At 39.4% G+C, this 20,160-nt stretch overlaps 1 protein-coding gene across 1 annotated transcript in view; it reads left to right on the top strand.

Moving 5' to 3' along the window:
• The first annotated feature begins 595 nt into the window (after positions 1 to 595).
• Positions 596 to 20,160, top strand: part of LOC131249146 (nuclear pore complex protein NUP1) — a 36,654-nt gene continuing 17,089 nt past the window's right edge. Inside the window, exons 1-2 of the mRNA XM_058249724.1 lie at positions 596 to 926; positions 11,314 to 11,351. Coding sequence (XP_058105707.1) covers positions 677 to 926; positions 11,314 to 11,351 — 288 coding nt within the window. The 5' untranslated portion in view covers positions 596 to 676. The remainder of the gene's footprint in view (positions 927 to 11,313; positions 11,352 to 20,160) is intronic.

Raw genomic sequence — 20,160 nt, 5'->3', positions numbered from 1 at the left:
CAGAAACAGTGTTGAATGAATTTCAACCATTAAAAACTTTTTGAAGGCCATAAAAGTTTTGGATCAAGCTGATCTTTGTTTTTTCCCTTCATCTGGGTCTGTATGACCTATTCAACAGATTGGATGTCAAATAAACAGTACAGTGGTCCTTTGGAGGATTTTAATGGTGGATATTCAATCACTATTGTTTTCCTACGGTGTGGTCCACCTGAGATTTATATTCCTATAATTTTGAGCACCAAGATCTAAAATGATATGTAAAAATGGATGAGTGGAATGGATGAATCACATACATCATGGTGAGAGCCACAGGGCGCCGACCACCAGCCACGGGGCTGGTGTCAGGGGTAGTAGCCAATTCGTTGACAAAAAGGGCCCACGGGATATGTGGATTTACTTTAGATTATGTCCTGGGTCACCTTGAAGTCATCCCTACCTAATGGATGGACTGGATCTCGCACGCATGGTTCATGCGTACACGTGTACCGCGATTCTATTATTCGAAGTTAAATCTCTACTTGCGCGAATTTCAGTGCGATTCCCGCTTCTCTCTCTGTCCCTCTCGACACATGAGGTATTTTTGGTAGAGGAACTAGGTTTTCCTTCTCTTTCCTCACTTCGCTCGCTCGAATAAAACCCTAATCTCTCTCTCTCTCTCTCTCTCTCTCTCTCTCTCATGGCGACGACAGCAGAAGCAGCAAGTTCTCCATACGAGGGCGGGGTCGGTGGAAAGTTCCGAAGCAGGAAGCCGAACCGCGGCAGGCCATCGACGCCCTACGACCGGCCTCCAATCGCTCTCCGAAACCCTAGCGGAAGGAACGGCTGGATTTCGAAGCTTGTCGATCCCGCATCGAGGATCATCACCGCCAGCGCCACTAAACTCTTCTCTTCCGTCTTTCGCAAGCGCCTTACCGCTCCTCCCTCAGGTCCCTTCCCTTCCTTCCCTCTCTCTCTCTCTCTCTCTCCTCTGAAATCCCCAGTTCTAGGGTTTTGGATTTTGAGATTCAATTTTGAAAGGAAAACAGAAAATAGTTTCTTTGTTTGTTTTGAAATTTGTGGGTTCTATGCAATATGTTTCTTTGATTTTTTACGATTTGATTTGCGTAATAATAAACCATTATTTACGCTGAGAGGGACAAGATTGCTCCTTATTCGTGAAATAGTTCCTGCATTTGAGGGCTTTTGATGTACGAGTGCTGGCTTCTTCTCCCATTTGAAGGTTTTGTACTACCACATCCTTGATTATATAGAAGAATTACGAAAAGAGGATTATTTGAATTCTGGTAGTGGATCATGGTTAGGGTGTTATAGTATTATTATTATTTGGAATTATACTAGTTGTGTTGTTTTGGTTCGGCTCTGTTTGGGTGTACGTCCTTGTAAATGGTCTGGCACCTTTTGTTTTTATTTTAAAATTTTTATTTTTTTGAATGATAAGAGAAATTTATCAATACTCGTCAATACGAGGAGTAGGAAATACAACATTCCATGAAGAGTGGATAGAGGGCTTGTAGAGGGGACAAGAACAGCATGGTTCTTTTGCATGCGAGTCAGAAATGCAGTTCAAGTCCCCGGGAACATGACTAAACTCGAAACTTGACTAACCTGAATTGCAAGATGCTGGTGGTACCTCATACAGAGGAAGCCTGCTTCTGGTGGGGATGCTGGGGAGGGTTTAGTGACCCGAGCCCAAGCTTTTGCCAGATGCCTTTTATAGAAAGGGCACCAGAAGAGTTTCATGGAAAGGGGTGCTCATCAATAGTAACCCTAAGTTCTGAGAAGCTGGTGTCATCAACCTCGACTGGACATGAAAAAGCCATCTGAATCTCGTTGGGGTGATCTTTAAGGACGCAGGTTATGGATGGCTGACATTCCCCAAAGATCTTTCATTGATATCAATTACAAACAATGTTTAAAGTACTGACCGAAACCGTATGCAATGCCCGATATAAACTGGTTTTGGCCTTGAGTGATCCTATACACCCATCCTATACACATTAGCAGGGGGCAGCTCCATCTGATTCATCCTCAAATTGTCCACTTTAGGTAAGCTCTTGGTGAAAATTCTTAGAGGTTGGCTTTATGGGGTCCACTCATGACGCGTATTTGAAATCCATCCTATCCATTGGGTGCACCTCTTAATGATTGGCCCTTGCCCCAAAAAAATAGTGCAAAAAAGAACTTAGGCAGGGCACAACAATGGAAACAATAGGGGATGACACCCATTATAGAAAATATTGGATTCTTTTTGTGGCTTGGCTACCCATCCTACTTGTTGATAAGTTGCGCCCTACCAATGTGAAGCAAGGGATTTCATAATGGTAAAGGTAGCCGTATCGGCCACCACCATTACCATTATGATATGGGTTATAATAGCCATTATGGATGTATATTTTTTAAAAAACCTATTTCGGCCCCGTAACGGGCTATTACGGGGCTGTTACATGCCGTTACAAGGCCATTACGAGTCATTTTTTCCATAATGATCATTACAACTGTTAAGACCTCGTAACACGTAATGATTACCACCGTTACCGTTACATGATGGCCATTACATAACTGTTTTGGATTACCTTGACATGAAGGGACACTTGAAAAATCTAGTTCATTTGAAACTTTGCGCGGGGGTTAGAGATCCAAGCCAAAGCATTCGTTCAATTGTAAAAGCAATTCATGAGAAGGGACACGCCATCCATAGTTACTCTAAGTTCCATAAAGATGGCGTTCTCAACTTGAGTAGACTTCAAAAAGCCAAATCAATCCTGCTGTGGTGATCTCTAAGGATGCGATCAATTTTGGACGGCTTTACATTACTTGAAGATCTTCTCTCAATATTTAATTTCTACCAAGGTTTAAAGCATTGGTTAGAGACCCAAGCCAAATCATTCCTCCAATTGCATTCGGTAATAATCAAACTGGAAAGTCACGTCATGAAAAGGGACACCCCATCCGTGGCAAACCTAAGTTATGTGAAATTGCATTATCAACCCCGATCGGATTTGTAAAAGCCATCTTAATCTTGTTGTGGTGATGTCTAAGGACATGAGTCATGCCCAATGTTTTAAATAGCGGTAGCGTGTTGCGTAGCATTAAGCCTTCTGCAGCTACAATTGATGAAAGTTGTTTCAGGCCCACAATCCTTGGGCCAGGCTCAGGCCATTAAGCCCAAGCCCATCGATAAGGAGACCCAAGCCTCCTATTTAGGTAGTTAGCTAGCAAAGTCAATCAACTAGCCATGAATAATCCATTATTTATTTTTGTAACACGTCATTGGTTGTCAATGACATTATGAATGTTCCTTATACATATGTTTCAAAGCTTATATAAGGGTATGCGATCAGTAGTATGAAGGTGCCTTTGAATTGAATTGGAAAAAAAAATCTAGCTTGTTTCTTTCTACTTTGTGGTTATCGTGCTTAGCTTGAAGGTGCCTACGCTTGGGCAGATCCTTCCCATTAGCCGGGTTGTGCCAGTTTGGTATTAGAGCCCGGTTCCAACGGCTGGGTTGAAGTCTTGGATCGACAACAATCTTGATATTATTGTTTTCGAGTTCTTTAATCATAAAATTCTGCCTATTTTCCTTTTTTTTTTTTTTACTTCATTGCATCAATTCCTCTTCCCCCATTTACCTTTTTTCTTTTCTTTTACAAAGCCCAAAACTCCAATTTACGTGGGGAGAATGCCAGAAATATTTCAGCCATCTACCTCCATATTTAAGCCCATTAAAGCCCCCAAAAATTAGCACCATTCCAACCCATTAAAACCCTCAAAATCAGCCATATTCCAGCCCATTAAATCCCCAAAATCAGCACCATTCCAACCCATTAAAACCCCCAAAATCAGCCATATTCCAGCCCATTAAAACCTCCAAAATCAGCACCATTCCAACCCATTAGAACTCTAAAATAAGCCCTATACCAACTCATTAAAACCCCCAAAACCAGTCATATTCCAACCCATTAAACCTTTAAAAAAATCACCCCTATTTCCGCCCATTGAAATACCCCTAATCAGCCTATTCCATCACATTAAACACCCCCCTGCCTCCAAAAAAAGCAGCCATTTTCTAGTCCAACCCTAACCTATTTCAATCCATTAAAGTCTATAATCTCAGCTCATTAACAATCTTCTGTTCTAAACTAGAAATCACCATATATTTTGTCCATTACTTTCCGATGTCATGATGTTTACCCGTAGTGGTAGCGCCTATCGAGGGAGGCTTAGTGATCAACAATGATATAATTGCATCGTCGAGCTATTCACAAGGGTAGCTAGCTTGGAAACTGCTGTTGACTAACTACATGGAGAATAACATGGTGAGCAACCTGATCCTATTGGAGATCCTGATGGTGATCCAATCCACAATAAGGGTTCTAGCTGGAACCTTCGGTGAATCAAAATGGTATGGGTCCTCGGGAGTTTGTTTATGACTTCATGCAATGACTCTTTGTAGAGAGAGCCCATGACACCATGATAGAGATGCCCAAGAAAGATAATATTACTAAGAAAATACGGGTTGATGTTTCGGACTTCACGGGTCGTTTTGATACAAAGGCTTTTGTCGATTGGATTACAATGTTGGAAGATTATTTTGTATGGTACGAATACGACATGGATGATGTTCAACGAGTGGCCTTTGTTAAAGTAAATTGCCCAACAAGAATTTGGTGGCAAAGCATTGACGACAACAATCTTATCATGGGTTATCCTGCTATCACTAGGTGGGCTAACATGAGGGAGAACTGGAAAGTAAGCATTTGCCTTCAGATTACATGGTTACTTTTTTCTAGTAGCTCATTTGTTCAAGCATGAAACTTTGTTGGTGGATGACTGCAATGAAAAGTTCCATGAGCTTTTTGTTCATTTTAAGCTTGCAAAGAAAGATTGCGTAACAGCTAACCACTATTGGGTAGGATCCAACACAAGATGGTTATGTATGATTTTGAGTTAGTTGATGATGTTCATCGAAGGCTCGACGAGTTGAACATCAACTGCAACAACATACTCTCCGACGCTTCGGTTCTCCAGTTGGGGAACCTTCTGTGAGAAAGGGTTCAGAACTACATCTCAATTGGACTCCACCACAGAGCTATTGACCAACTCCCCACCCTTTTTAGCCGCGCCGACCGATGCAGACTCCTCTTATAAGGCAACATCAACCTTTGCAACGCCTTACGCCACGTGATTCATAACAAAAGCATCTAGCGGTGTAGGGACATGACACTAGAGGGCGATGTCTTAATCTTAATCTGTCCCCCAGAAGAGAATGTCGGGGTACAGCAAGCCGGGAACCTCCATTATTGCAGTAATGAGGACCCCTGCCATTCGGACGGCCATGAGTATTACAATAAACACATTTAGATGGAACAACCCTATGTAGAACCTACTTCACAACCAGATGACCCTTCTGCTGAGACTGCGGTTGAAGCTGAGGATGAAGGCCCTACTCTTATCATACATTGCCTCCTAACCACCAACGAGGAGGAAGAAGAAGACTGGCAATGGACCACTATTTTCCATACGTGAGTAAAATGCCATGGAAGGTTATGTAACATGATTATTGGTGGTGACAATGCAATGAACATCATATCGTAAGAGGTGATTGATAAACTCTAGTTGTCAACTAAACAACATCCAAAACCATATAAGGTTGTGTGGGTTGACGACATTGCTATTCCCCTGACTCGAATGTGTTTGGTATCATTTATAACTGACATATATGGGGATGATATTTTGTGACATAATTTCGATGAATGTCACCCACGTCCTTCTTAGTCGACCTTGGCTCTTTGACCAAAAGGTACAAAACAACAATGAAGCTAACATGCATACCTTCCTGTGGCGAGATCATTGTATCATTATTCGCTCGTTGCAGCCTATGTCACCTCCTTCATCAACGCCTTCATCGTTGACATCAACTATTTCAAACTCTTCTGTTCTCACCATTCGAGAGTTCAAAGAAGAGAGTAAGCAGAAAGGGGTAATGTTCACTCTAGTTACAAAATAGGTACAAGGGCCGGTTATTGACCAGGATGAGCTTATTCCTAATGAAGTCAAATCTCTGCTACATTACTTCCAAGATCTGGTCCCCGATGATCTACCTGAGGAGATGCCTTCGCGATGGGATAATCAACAGGCTATAGATTTGGTTTCTGGAGCATCCTTATACAATTTATCAGCCGAGCACATCGAGTTGAAGCGTCGGGTTGACGAGTTGCTTAAAAAGGGCTACATTCGAGAGAGCCTAAGCTCATGTCCAGTGCCAGGCTGCTAACCTTCCTTACTCATAATAAGGATGGTGTGTAGACAACCGAGCTATTGATAAAATCGCAGTGAAGTACCGTTTTCCTATTCTTCGGCTTGATGATATGCTGGACTTGATGTCAGGTGCTAGCGTCTTCTCCATGATTGATCTTCGTAATGGATATCACCAGATTTGCATCCGAACTGGTGATAAATGGAAGACGACATTTAAGACGAAAGACGACCTCTACGAGTGACTGATTATGCCATTCGGTCTTGTAAACGCACCTAGTACTTTCATGCGTGTCATGACTCAAATGCTGCGTTAGGACTCGGATGCTGCGTCATGACTCAGATCCTGCATCCTTTTATTGGTAAGTTTGTTGTCGTCTATTTTGATGACATTCTTATTTGCGGTACATCAAGAAAGGAGCACCTCAATCACTTAAGTTTTATCTTCAGAATCCTTCGTTGCGAGCGCTTCTACATCAACTTTAAGAAGTGTACCTTCATGAGTACATCAATGGTCTTCTTAGGGTACATTGTCTCGTTGCAAAGTTTAGAGGTGGACCTCGCCAAGTTGAAAGCCATTGTTGATTGGTCAACACCTGCTACTATCTCTGAAGTTCATAGTTTTTATGGCCCTGCTATATTTTACAGATGTTTTGTGTGGAACTTCAGCAACATCATGGCTCAAATCACCAATTGTATGAAACAAATGGAGTTTTGATGGACAAGTGCAACAACACAAGCATTTGATAGGATCAAACGTAAGATGACTGAAGCTCCAGTCTTGCGCCTTCTGGAATTTGAGAAGGTATTCGATTGTTTTTCAAATTTTCCCAACTCGGTTTATCTTCCCCCAAGTCCTCAAATTAAAGTGTATGTGATAATGATTTTATCAAACACTCATAAATACTTTGAAATAGAGGCCAATTAATTGCTCATCAAAGTGGTATTATTATTATTATTATTATTATTTTTAAAATTTAAGTAATTTTTTATAAATTTTTTTCAAAAAATCTCTAAATTACCAAGTATCACTAGATGAGCTTACATACATTTTTGATTTCATATTTGGACACTAAGATGGCAATCAATTTGGGAAAAATTAGGGAAATTTTGATTTTTCCCCAATTTTTCCCAAATCGGCCCATCTCCAAATCTCAAAATTGAACCTCTAAATCTATGATTTTTTATGCAAAACATGGAGAATCATGGATTTCTAACAATTTGACATTGATTTAAAATGATTTATAGCAAAAAAGAAAAAGAAAAAAGAAAAAGGATTGAAAATTGGAAATGCTCATCAGATTGGAAACAGCCCAAATCGGCTTCGATCTTGGTTCCGGCTCGAAAGATGCGTTTTTCTTTGAAGAGGTTCAATATGAAGGGTCGAAATTCATTGGGTTTTGATGTAGGGGTGGAGAAATTTCAAGAAAAAAACAACTTGGAAATTTTTGCTTCTTCTTTTGTGTGTGCGTGTGCTTTATTATTATTATTATTATTATAAATTTCCTGACCCTTACCGTCGGTTTTCATTGTCTGTAATATATATCACACGATATTGATGTTAAGTATCGACACAAAGCAATATTTTCTAAGGGAGCAGTGAGATATATCATACGATATCGATACAATGTCAATATATCGTGTTATATTGCGATGCTTAGATTGATACCAAGTATTTTAGATACTTGAGCTTCATATCGTATCACCAAGGTGCGATATCGGTATTCTCGGCTGATATATCGACGATAATATCGATATTGCAATCATTGATTTTGGATTAGTTTGATTTTTGGGGTGTTGTACGGATCTTCTTGGTGGGCACATTTGGTGCATGGTTCAGATGTTAGACACAAATTAAGGATTTAAGATGGGCTAACAAATAGCTCGACATGTTGGCTTGTATGTTAGATGCCATCTTAAAGATGGAATTGTGACTTGGGAGTAGTGAGCGGTGGTGGAGCTAATTGGTACTTTGGCAGAGTACGCATGGTTGATATGTAGACACTCAGAAATTTTACAAGTCGCGTACATTAGCTCAAGTTATACTTGACTAAATTGTGGAGCCTACACTGTTGATCATAGTTCAAAATCAAATTGGCTGAACAATCCTAACCCGTGGATGCTTGTTTGTTAAAATAGGACAATTGGATATATTTATTTCACTTTTCTTACACTTAGCACTCACATATAGCCGTCCAAACCATCCAAATTGTTGGGCACATTGTGGATGTAGCATATCCCTAAGATCATAGTGAGGAAGAAATCCAAACCATTTGATTTGGAAGGTGCAAATACCTGATTGATTGTATCGATCCATATTGGTAGATCTGACTGATGTATATTGGTTTTGGTGGCAATCCATATGGTAGAGACTATATACTAATTTTTAGTCCTTGGTTTCAACTAGGCAAGGAGAGGGGCCAAGAAGTTGACCTCATGGGACTCAGGGACTCTAATGTGGGGGCATTTTCACACCAGACTCGAGTGGGGTGGCCTGTGGGATGCGGGGGCACACTCTGGGTGGGCGACCCGCAGAACCAATGGATTTGGGCCCCGTGTGAGGCGGGTGGCTCGTGTGAGGCGAAACCCATGGATTTGGAGCCCACGAGGAGGGTTTGGCCGAGGACCTAACCCATGGATTTGGGGCCTGGGCTATGAAATAAAGGGATTAATTCGCCATGCTCTATCAGTTCAAGCTTTTAGAGCAAGTGGTTAATTGTCCTACATTAGACTCTCTTTTACCCAAATACATTGCCTTTGAATTTATATGTGAACCATTTGAGAAGGGTCCTTCATAACATTCCTCCATTAGTTGCAAGCGAAGCATTAAGAAATTTAGGTGTGGGAGCGGGGAAGCATATGTTTCAAAATGGTTCCAAACTGGTAGAAAGCTATAGTGGGTTCGTGAGTCCGAATCGGGAGTGACACCTACTTAGAATGATTGTGCAACTAAGGTTGTAAATGGAATTGCAATGCTGATGTAGGCCCACGACCCACTGGAGGGCCCGGCAAGTGCTTATCAAGATCCGGGAAGTAAATGTCAAAGATCACATTTACCATTTTTGTGAAGATAAGGGGGAAGATGTGGAAGATATGTTGAAGATTTGGGGGTATTTACTAGAATTGTTTTTGCAATTTTAGGTCAAATATTGATAGGTAGGACTGTTATTATCTTAAATAAATTATAGATTGATTTGAAATCAATTAAGATTATTTTTTTGAAGTCAATGTAATAGTTTGAGGAGAGGAATGTTCCTTGGAGATTGGTTTTGCTTGCTGGTTTATGGTAACTAGGGGGGTGGAGGGTATATAGATGTGGAAGATACGTTGAAGATTTGGGGGTATTTACTAGAATTGTTTTTGCAATTTTAGGTCAAATATTTATAGGTAGGACTGTTATTATCTTAAATAAATTATAGATTGATTTGAAATCAATTAAGATTATCTTTTTGAAGTCAATGTAATAGTTTGAGGAGAGGAATGTTCCTTGGAGATTGGCTTTGCTTGCTGGTTTATGGTAACTAGGGGGGTGGAGGGTATATAGATGTTTTCGGAATTCCTGCGGCTTGGTGGGGGATGTGGCTATAAAAGCAAAGTGCTTAGTAGTTGAATGGGCCTCCTTATTAAAGAAATTCGAGGATTCATATAGCTGGCCTCGATTAGTTAGGACAAGGCTTAGATGATGTGACGTAGGACAGCCCTAATTATGATGCATGCTCATGGAGATAATTAAACAGCGGAAATAAAAGGAATAAATGATCTAAAATTCTAACAGTAATCATCATAACTGAGAAAATCATAAAGGAAACATGCAATGGAGCGGGCCATCACTACAACCATGGATTATGGAATTCAATTACTACTTAAGTTGGATCCGGCGAGGAATGAGACCTCCCGATCTTGCATGGTCACACCTAATCGATCAATGAAGATCACTAGTCCGAAGAACCAAGAAGTTTCTCGGATTAGAGATTTGAGAATTTGGGGATTTAGGGTTTAGATCGGTTCTCAAGATTTTGATCGAAGAAGGATTAGCCAAAACTGGAAAATAAAAGGAAAAAAATTATTACCTTGAAGAAGTTGGAGGGGCACAAGAAGAAATTAGAAGAAGAAGATCAAAGGGAGAGAAGAAGCACCATGAGAGAGAAGAGAGGAAGGAGGCAACCAAAGTGTTTGCTTTTCATTAATCAATAGTTAAAATTCGAGTTTAGGGCTTTGGCCCACTTAAATAAGCAAATAAAGACAAAATTACTAAAATACCCCTAGAATAAGCAAATAAAGACATAACATTACTAAAAGACCCCTAACTAAGTCAAAAACACGCAAATAACATAAGTACGGGAAAGTTTGGGCGCTCGGTCTTCTTTCTCCAATCTTCTTTCACATGTGTCTTCCCTGAGTGGGGTCTTCTATACGTCCAATCACATGTGAAAGGTCTTCAGCTCCTCAATAGTCGCCTATCCACAAGGACGACACTTGTGATTGACGCTTTCTTCGTTGATACACCTTGAATGCGCTTGTGTCCTCATCATGATGACAATGATGTTTACCTGTTTGTGTTCTTTAACAAAATTAACATATTTCTTAACAAAATTAACATATTTCTTTTACTTTGTGGTAATACTACATTGTTTTCCCCTTTGTGTGCATGATATCTCATCAGATCTTTGTGAAGTTCTACAAGATTGTCTAATGGTTAATTCCCCAAGTTAACTTGTAAATGATCCTTTGCTTCACCCCTAATAACAGGAAGTGAAAAATCTCAGAGTTCGAATGCGAGATGAGTGCTTGTGTCTGTTTCTACAACTTAGAAGATATGTTGTTTTAAGTATGTTTCAGATAGTAATATTTAATCATGTTGTTTGGATGGCTTTGTGATTGATCAATACACATGTGATGGCTTCCTGATGTCTAGTTTTCCTCTCTTCATCGCTAAGTTACATTTACTGGTGTACCATAACTAAAGTTTCTTTACTGGAACTATTCTGCTGTTCTGGTATGTTATACTGCTTGGATTTCCTTCTAATGGTTTTTTATTCAAATGTAAAATGTGTGCAGATGTGAACCTTGAACCCAGACATGAGCCACCCAAAGAGGTTTGCATCGAAAAAAGTTCCTTTATAAGTAGGTTTGTAAACAGTAATATGTGTGTTCATTCCCTGTGTATGTCTTTTGATACTCATTGCTACTGGAAGGGCACATCTATTTTCACCAGGATAGCTTTCCTTGAGAAATGACCAGGTAGTGCTGCTGGTACCATAAGCCTACCACACTGTACATATTCCCTTACCAATGTGTCAAATGTTCAGAAATCCAAGCTTTGAGGCAGGTTGGTGTCATCATGAATATCATCTGACATGAAAATTGGACTGATTCAATTATCAGGTAGGCCACACAATCAAAATGAATAAAGGCCGACGGTCAGATCCAACATACAGGTTTGGCCTACCTCATGAATGGATCGGCCTTATTTTCACGTTACATGATCTTCATGATGAGCCCAGCTTTTCATGGATTGGATGTCTCCTAACATGTGAAATACTGGTGGGGAAAAATGTGCAGTACAGTAAGCTTGTGGTACTCAGGGCAGTACCTGATCGTTTGTCTTTATCCTTTCTTCTGTTGCATTAGTGTGGGGAGACCACAAGGCTATAGTAATTTAGAACCTTGAATTCATGGGCTCTAAATTACCTATGATATATTAAATGATCACAAGGAGCCTAGTACGATACAATTGCTTAAAGTAATATGTGATGTGTCATGTTGAGAGCGTCTCCCTTTTCTTGTAAATGGTGCCCTGTCTGTCTATTTCAGAACTTCTAGAGGCTTAAGACAAGGGGATTCTGTCTTCTCTTTTGTTCTTTATTGGCGTTGGAGTATTCTCCTCTCAAGAGCGTCATATCTAGGCCTTCTATTGGGATTCTTGGCAAGAAGCTTGACTCCACCTGGGGTGTAGTGTGTTGGGTATTAGGGTACCCATACCTGTACCACTCATAAATTGGCCTGTCAATGGGTAGCCAGACTCATTGGTACCTGATTTAGCTGGATCTGATTTTTATGGGTCTTGGTCCAATCTTTCGGACCCACTCAAAAGTCGAGCCTAGTGGGGTTTGGGTTGGGTCCACCATCTTGGACCTAGTTAAATTTGGGTTTGGTCAAGTCTAGTTATTTTATTGGTAATATTATATATTTAATATATATCAGTTAATCTAGCAATGAAATGAGGTTTGCTAAGCCACATGCATGAAGGGAGCCTGTTTACATATCACACTTGTGTGATCTAATCATGTAAATGTGCTTATTTGGGCTGGATCCAACCCGAACCTGACTTGAAACCAAGGTTTGAAGACCGGATGGGTACCCAGACCTGACCTTATTTGGGTCTGGGTCCTTAAAAAAAGAGACCTGAACCCAAAAGGACCTGGACATGGCAAGACCAAAACCTGATCAGCTTAGGTATGGGTAGTCTAGGACCTGACCTCTTTACTACTCATTCCCATATTAGGCCTCAAATGTGCATCCATGCCTGTGCCCATTTGGGTACGTGCTGGATGCCCAATTATTATTTGAAATCTTAAAAAATACCACCATTCGCTCAAAAGGTTATGTTTTATAGCAGAAACCAGCAAGTTTGAAGAAGAAGAAAAAAACTATGGTTGGTGCAGGTAAAATCGTCTGTCGATTTGAATTTGACATCCCTTGATAGTTGAATGCTGGGTTACGCACATACAGATATGATATCAGTTTCGACACTACCATAAGTTACGGTAGGGTTCTTGTGTTGTGTGTGCCCCACTGTGATGTGTAAATGAAATCTAATGTGTCCATTGTTTGCGACCCCTCGTGTTTTTGGCCAGGAGCTGAAAAATGAGGCCAATCTGTGACTTAGGTGGGCCCCACCATAGGGAACAATGTAACATCATTCCTCTTAACTCATGTGGTGTGGCACACCTGAGTTTTGAAAGTGCTTTATGTCTGGATGTCCCTTCATCTTGGTGGGGCACGTTATATGCATGGATTGATGGCATATAAACACATCATGTCTGGCTGGCCCCACAAACAACTTGGAAAGCTTAGTGGGTTGGCATCCCCTCCCAACTGTTCCCTGTGGTATGGCCCACTTGAGTTTTACATCGGCCTAATTTTTGGCCTGGGTCAAAACCACTAAATATGGGAGGGCATAACTGATGGTAGGAGTGGATGTCGTCAGTGTTTTCATTATCGACGAGAAATTGATAATATCGGCGATATGATCGGTGTCGCTGAACCAGCGATACCGAAACCTCAGATTTTCGTTTCTCTTCCTAATGTCAACGAAATATAGGCAATATTTTCAATTTTATCGAAAAAATAGCGATCATTCTTCCCTATTATTGGAAAAAAATTGAAATAAATATAAAAAAATATATGGAAAAAATCTCTCTTACCTTATTTTTTTTCTCGAGATCTATCTGCGGAAGTGACTTTCGGTTGGATTTAGTGGGCCAATCGCTGTTGATTGCTCTGAATTTTTCGAAATACGAACCCCCCTCCCCTTTTTTTTTTCTTCGAAGAGAATATTTGAAAGTAAACCCGATTTCTCCGAGGTTTATGGGGATTTAGGTTCGGATTTGAAAAAGAAAAGGATAAATTTCTGGAGAGATTTTCAGATTTTTTATGGAAAAATATCAAAATCTCATTGTATTGTAGGTTCTTCGGAGAAGACGAGAGACTTTCGTAAAAACGAAAGCTCTCTCGCTCTTAGCTCTTAAAATTTTAAGGACGTGGATTCCGTGCGACTCGGGCTTTACTAAAGATGGTGCAACCCTCACTGTGGGGCCCACCTTGATGTATTCTTAATAAATCCATGCCTCCATAAGTTTTTCTAGGTCATTCTAGGATACATGCCCAAGTAGATCTAACTCTCAGGTGGACCCTATTTTAAGAAAAGGTGTTTGTTAAACCTCCATCGTTAAAAACTTCTTAGGGCCCATCGTAATGTTTTTCTAATGTTTATATGTCATCCAACCTATTGATAAGGTCACATAAACCTGGATGAAGGGAAAAGCACAAATATCAGGTTGATCCAAAACTTTTGTGACCCATGAAAAGGTTTTAATAGTCAGTCACCACTCTTTCTTATGTGATGGTCTGCCTAAGATTTGAATCTACTTCAGTTTGACTCTTATCCTAAAATGAATTGTAAAAATGGATAGATGGCATGAATATACAATAAATGCATTAAGGTGGGCCCCACCGTAAGTGTTGCACCATTCCATGGCCACGCCTAATCCCATTGGCTCCTGCCTCACAGCCTAGAACCTACTGTTAGGGTAGGATTCCGTAGGGCCCACTTCAATGTATGCATTGCATATCCATGCCGTCCATCTGTTTTTACAGATTGTTTTAGGGAATTGCCCCAAAAATGAAGGAGATACAAATCTCAAGTGGACCACACCAAAAGAAATAGTGGTCATTGAACAACCACTAATAAAAATTTCCTAGGGTCCATGGTAATGTTTATTGACCATTTTTTAAGTTTATCTAAAATGTGATTTTTCCACCATTTAAAAGCATGGGTCACCACTGTTTTGAATCAAAATAAAACTAATAATTTAGGTAACTTTTAAGTTACTTTTATAGTGTGAGTTCCACGCCATGTAATTGAATGCCATACCATTAAAAACTTCCTAGGGCCCACCTTAATGTTTCCATAACGTTTATTTGCCATCCAACTTGTTGCTAAAGTCACATAAACACGGATGAAGGGAAAAAGGAAATATCAACTTGATCCAAAACTTTTGTGGCCCATTTACGGTCAGTCGCCATTATTTCCTATCATAAGGTCCACTTGAGAATCAGATACACTTCATTTTGGGTTCATGCCCTAAAAGGATCTTGTAAAACATATGGATATAGAATATATAAATCAAGGTGGGGGCCATCATCTTAGGTGAGGCCGAGGCCGCACCTAATCCACTGCCAATGGTTAGATGGTTGGATGCATGGATGGAATGGAATGTAATGGGATGGGATGGGATGGATGTTTGGATGGATAGATGGGATGGACAGATGTTTGGATGATTGGATGGGATGGATGGGTTGGTTGGATGGATAGATGGAATGGATGGGTGTTTGGATGGATAGATGGGACGGGTGTATAGATGTTTGGATAGGATGGATGGGTTGGTTGGGTGGATGGATGATTGGATGGGATGATAAAATGGTTGGATGGATAGATGGAATGGATGGATGGATGTGTGATGATTTGATGCGATGGATGTTTGGATGATTGGGTGGTTGGATAGATAGATGTATGGATGTTTGGATGATTTGATGGCATGGATGGATGGATGGATGGGATGGTTGGTTGGTTGGATTATTGGATGGATGGATGATGGATAGGGATGGATGGATGGATGATTGGATGAGATGGATGTTCGGATGATTTGATGGGATGGATGGATGGATGGGATGGGATGGGTTGGTTGGATGGATAGATGAATATTTGGATTATTAGATGGGATGGTTGGATGGATAATTGGATGATATGGTTGGATTGTTGGATGGATAGATGGGATGGATGGATGGATCATCATGCATATGTATTTTGTTTATAAATTATATGCTTATTTATGCATGGCTGTAAAATGTATGAATGTATCATACTTGTTGATTGGTTTAATGAGATTTGAGTGATTGTTGTGCTACTATTGGACTGATTTCTTACGACAACACATGCTTTTAGGCCCTAATTAAATGAAAACTTATTATGTATGCATTCTTTTTATAAGTTTTTGATTCCTAAGTATGCAAATATGTGTATTTAGGCATCTCTTGAAATTTCATTGAAAAATTCCACCATTTCCCTACGTTTTCCTTACATTTCCAGTTATCGGCGATAACGATATTATATCTTTATCTCCAGCCAGCTAAACTTGTAGCGATACCGACAACTCGAACACTGGATGTTGTGCATACATCATGGTTGGCCCCATTTTGTGTGGCACTACCTCAACTTATGGCAGTGGCAGCATTAATGTTATAGAATTGAAGATCTACCGAAGGATTTTCTATTTCCCAAATGTTTTAACATCAAATTTAGAAATGAAAGGCTCAAGAGCTCAACTTTCAACAATAGAGGTGATGGGCAACATTCTTACCAAGGCTGGTGTGCTACACTTCAAATACATGCCAAAAACTCAAAAAAAAAAAAAAAAAAGAAGGTAAAAAGGGGAAAAAAAGGAAAAAGATATATAATATATATTTGTGTTTTCAAATTTATCATTTTTTTTATCTGATTTTTTTTTTCGTGATTTTTTGGGAAAAAAATCAGCCAGTATGGCCTGCATCATACTGATCTTTAGCTAGTTTGATTGGCCCCAAAACTGATATTTAGAATGTTACTGAAAATGGACCTTTAGTTTGCCAACCGGTATAGGGTTTCTTCATGTCAACATTGAAGAGTTGCTGTAGCAATGTTTTAACAATTGTTATCATATCATGTATCATAATCTTAGATAAATCGTATCATATTTACTGAATTTTGTAAAAATGATTGGAAAAAAGAGAGTAAATAAATCACAAAAATAAAAGACACATCCATTTTCCTCATGAACGAGCACGAAAAAATAATACTAATCATATTATCATTTGAACAACTGTATATGGTGCATCGGTAAGTGTATATTTGTGTCATTGGGTTATGATCAGGTTCAAAACACTCGAATCTTTGCCCATGGACATGCATTTATTTGTATAATTCAAAAAAGAAAACAAAATGTCAATATTTATGAATCATCTTCTCAACCCTCGCTCTTGTCATCTATGACCGAAGCACCATCCTCATCATCATTAGTATTAATATTGGTGTCATCGTCTCCAAAATTTAAGGTTGAAACAAATTCTTCTTCCTCTTCACCTACTCTTCCTTTACGCTTTCTATACTTCTAATCAAGAGTTTTCTATCGCCCATGAAATAATTTATGCTTATCAGTTTAACATAACTAAATTGCAGTATTCAGTACAAGTCTACAACATACAAGAAATTAAAATGATGATGCTGACCTGTCTCGTCATGAGTTATAACTTACACCTTCGTCACCCCTTTATCGCCTTAGCAAAATATTCACCCATATCCATGCAGGCATCATCTGTAGGAAGGGTAGGATCCTCCTTAGTGATCCATTGATGATCGGAGACCATGTTTGATAAATAAATTGGATTGAGCCTTTAATTTTGTTTTCTTCGCATGGCACACTTCAAGTAGAAGATTGTATTTTACAAACACTTTCTCTTTTTTGAATGGTATTTACATGAAGCCATGAACAAATATATTTGTAATTAATTAACACTATAACTAAACATATATACATTGAGATGCATGAGATTAGTTGAATAATTTTTACCAGCTCAAAAGTGCTCCAATTGCACTACATGTTAGACAAAGGAAACAAATTTTTAGTTTTTGTAATTCTCAATGTTGATATCCCTAACTCTCCCACCATAAAGCTATGCATCATCATCATCATTATCATTATCATTATCGTCATCAAAGCCTTATACTATTTAATTGGGGTCGACTACATGAATCCTGTTTTGCCATTCCACGCTATCAAGGGCCATAAATTTAGTTAGACCATAGGTTGTCAAGTCATTTCTTACTACCATCCATGTCCTTTTGGGCTTTCCCCTTGCCCTTGTAGACCCTTCAACTTGACCAACTCACTCCTAACTAGTATCTATTACGATACACCCGTAAAGGCCGATTTGTATAGGTAACAACCATGGCTGATACGTATAGGAAACGACCATGTCCGATATGTATAGGTAGCGACCATGACCGTTATGTGAAACGGGGTAGTTGGTTTTTTAGGACCGTATCGACCGTCATAGAGCATAACGACTGTTACTTCAGTAACGATCGAAAAATGACCACATTTTTTCCTATTAAATTCCATTTTCTTCCCATTTTCACTTTTCTTATTAAAAAAACTTTTCTAGAGTATTCTACAATTGATTTTGACCACACTCTTATTATAGTTTTTAGGATTAAAATCATAGATTGAAGTGATTTGGCAGAATAGAAGCTCCAAGGGCTATTTTTTCAAGACATCGAAAAGTGTTAATTTTGCCTTTTTCTTCGATTTCTAGTTCTAATGCTTGATTGTGATTGTAAAAATTAGAGATACAACCATGTTCATAAGTTCACCAGACAACCAGATACAACACTTTCACCAAAGAGTGAACTGTTATGCTACTATAAACATGTTCAAAACAATAATCGAATACATATTTGGAATATTTACATTATTCTGAATTTTCTAAATTTTTTTTCCGAATTTTTCGGGCAAGTTTTTTTTTTTCCCAGCCATTACGAAGGTTGTAACAGTCGTTACACCCCCCGTATTGGCCGTTATGATTAATACCCGTTTTGGTAACGGTGGTGACTGTTACGACCATTGTTACCGATATGGAATACCTTGCTCCTAATTGGCATGGTTCTTGGTCTCCTTTGCACATGAACAAACCATCCAAATCTACCTTCCTAATCTTGTTACCCACTAGTGCTACTCCTAACCTCCCTTGACTGCATTCATTTCCAATTATCCTTCCTTGTCTTTCTACTCATCCATCTCAACATCCTCATTTCAGTTATACTCATCCTATGAATATGTTGTTTCTTAATTGCCTAACATTCTTTCCCATAAAGCATGGCTGGTCTTATAGCTAACCCTATAGGATTTTCCTTTCAATTTGAGTGGTACACGACAATCACATAAAACTCCAAAGGCATGTCTCCATTTCTTCCACCCAGCTTGAATTCTATAGGCAACATCCTTCTCAATCTCTCCACTCATGAATTAGACCCAAGGCATTGACAATGGTCATTTTGGGCAACTTCGTGTTAGAAATCTTAACTAACTCTTTCTTTCCACTCTCATTGTTTCTAAAATTGCAATCTGTATACTCTGTTTTAGTCCCGCTAATTTTAAATCCTTTAGATTCTAAAGCATCCCTTTATAAATTTAGCATTGTGTTTATGCCCCCCCTTGTCTTGTCAATCAAAACTGTCATCTACAAGCAACATAATGCCTCGTTAGCTCGTCCATAACTAATGTGAAATGGTACGGGTTGAATGGCGACCAACCTACAATAATTGGGAACTCATCTTTCCTCTAGTGGTCCTCACATTTGTTACTGCTCCCTCATACATATTCTTAATCACGTAAACATTCGTCTCTTGAAACTACTTTCTTTCCTAACACCTTCCAAATTAACTCCAAGGATCCAATGCTTTCTATAAGTCAATAAAGACCGTGTGGAGAGATCCTTCCTCCTCTCCCTTTGTTTTTCCATCAATTGTTTAAGTAAGAAAATTGCTTCAGACCCTTCAAAAAAAAAGAAAAAAAGAAAAGAAAAAAAAAGAAAAACAGAAAAAAGAAAGAAAGTAAGAAACTAGCTTCAATGATATACATCCCAGGCATGAAACCAAACTGATTATTTGATACATTTGTCTCATGCTTTAATCTTTGCTCAATCACTTTCATAGTATGGCTTATATGTTTAGGGTTTTGGATGATTGAATGTTAGGGGTTTGAGGTGAATTAAGGGAATTAGGGTTTGGAAGATTTGAGGAAATTGGGAAGTTAAGGAATCTAGGGTTAGTGTTAGGGTTTAGGGTGAGGGACGATACTATAGGGTTTTGATGGGGAGTCAAAGAGATGCAAAGGGGAAAGGTGGTGGCCGTACAAACCAACCCGTGGGCCTCACATGTGTGGCCGTATGGGCATCACTCTCATAAATATGCTCAGGACATTAGTCAAGCCAAAGGGCATGACTACCCATTCGTACATCTCGTCCTTTGTCTTGAAGGCTGTCTTTCGTTCGTCTCCTGAGCGTATACGTATCTGATGATACCCGCTC

The sequence above is a fragment of the Magnolia sinica genome, chromosome 6, assembly GCF_029962835.1.
Source record: "Magnolia sinica isolate HGM2019 chromosome 6, MsV1, whole genome shotgun sequence".
NCBI lineage: Eukaryota > Viridiplantae > Streptophyta > Magnoliopsida > Magnoliales > Magnoliaceae > Magnolia > Magnolia sinica.
The sequence above is the reverse complement of the archived record's forward strand: the minus strand, read 5'-3'. Positions and strand labels throughout refer to the sequence as shown.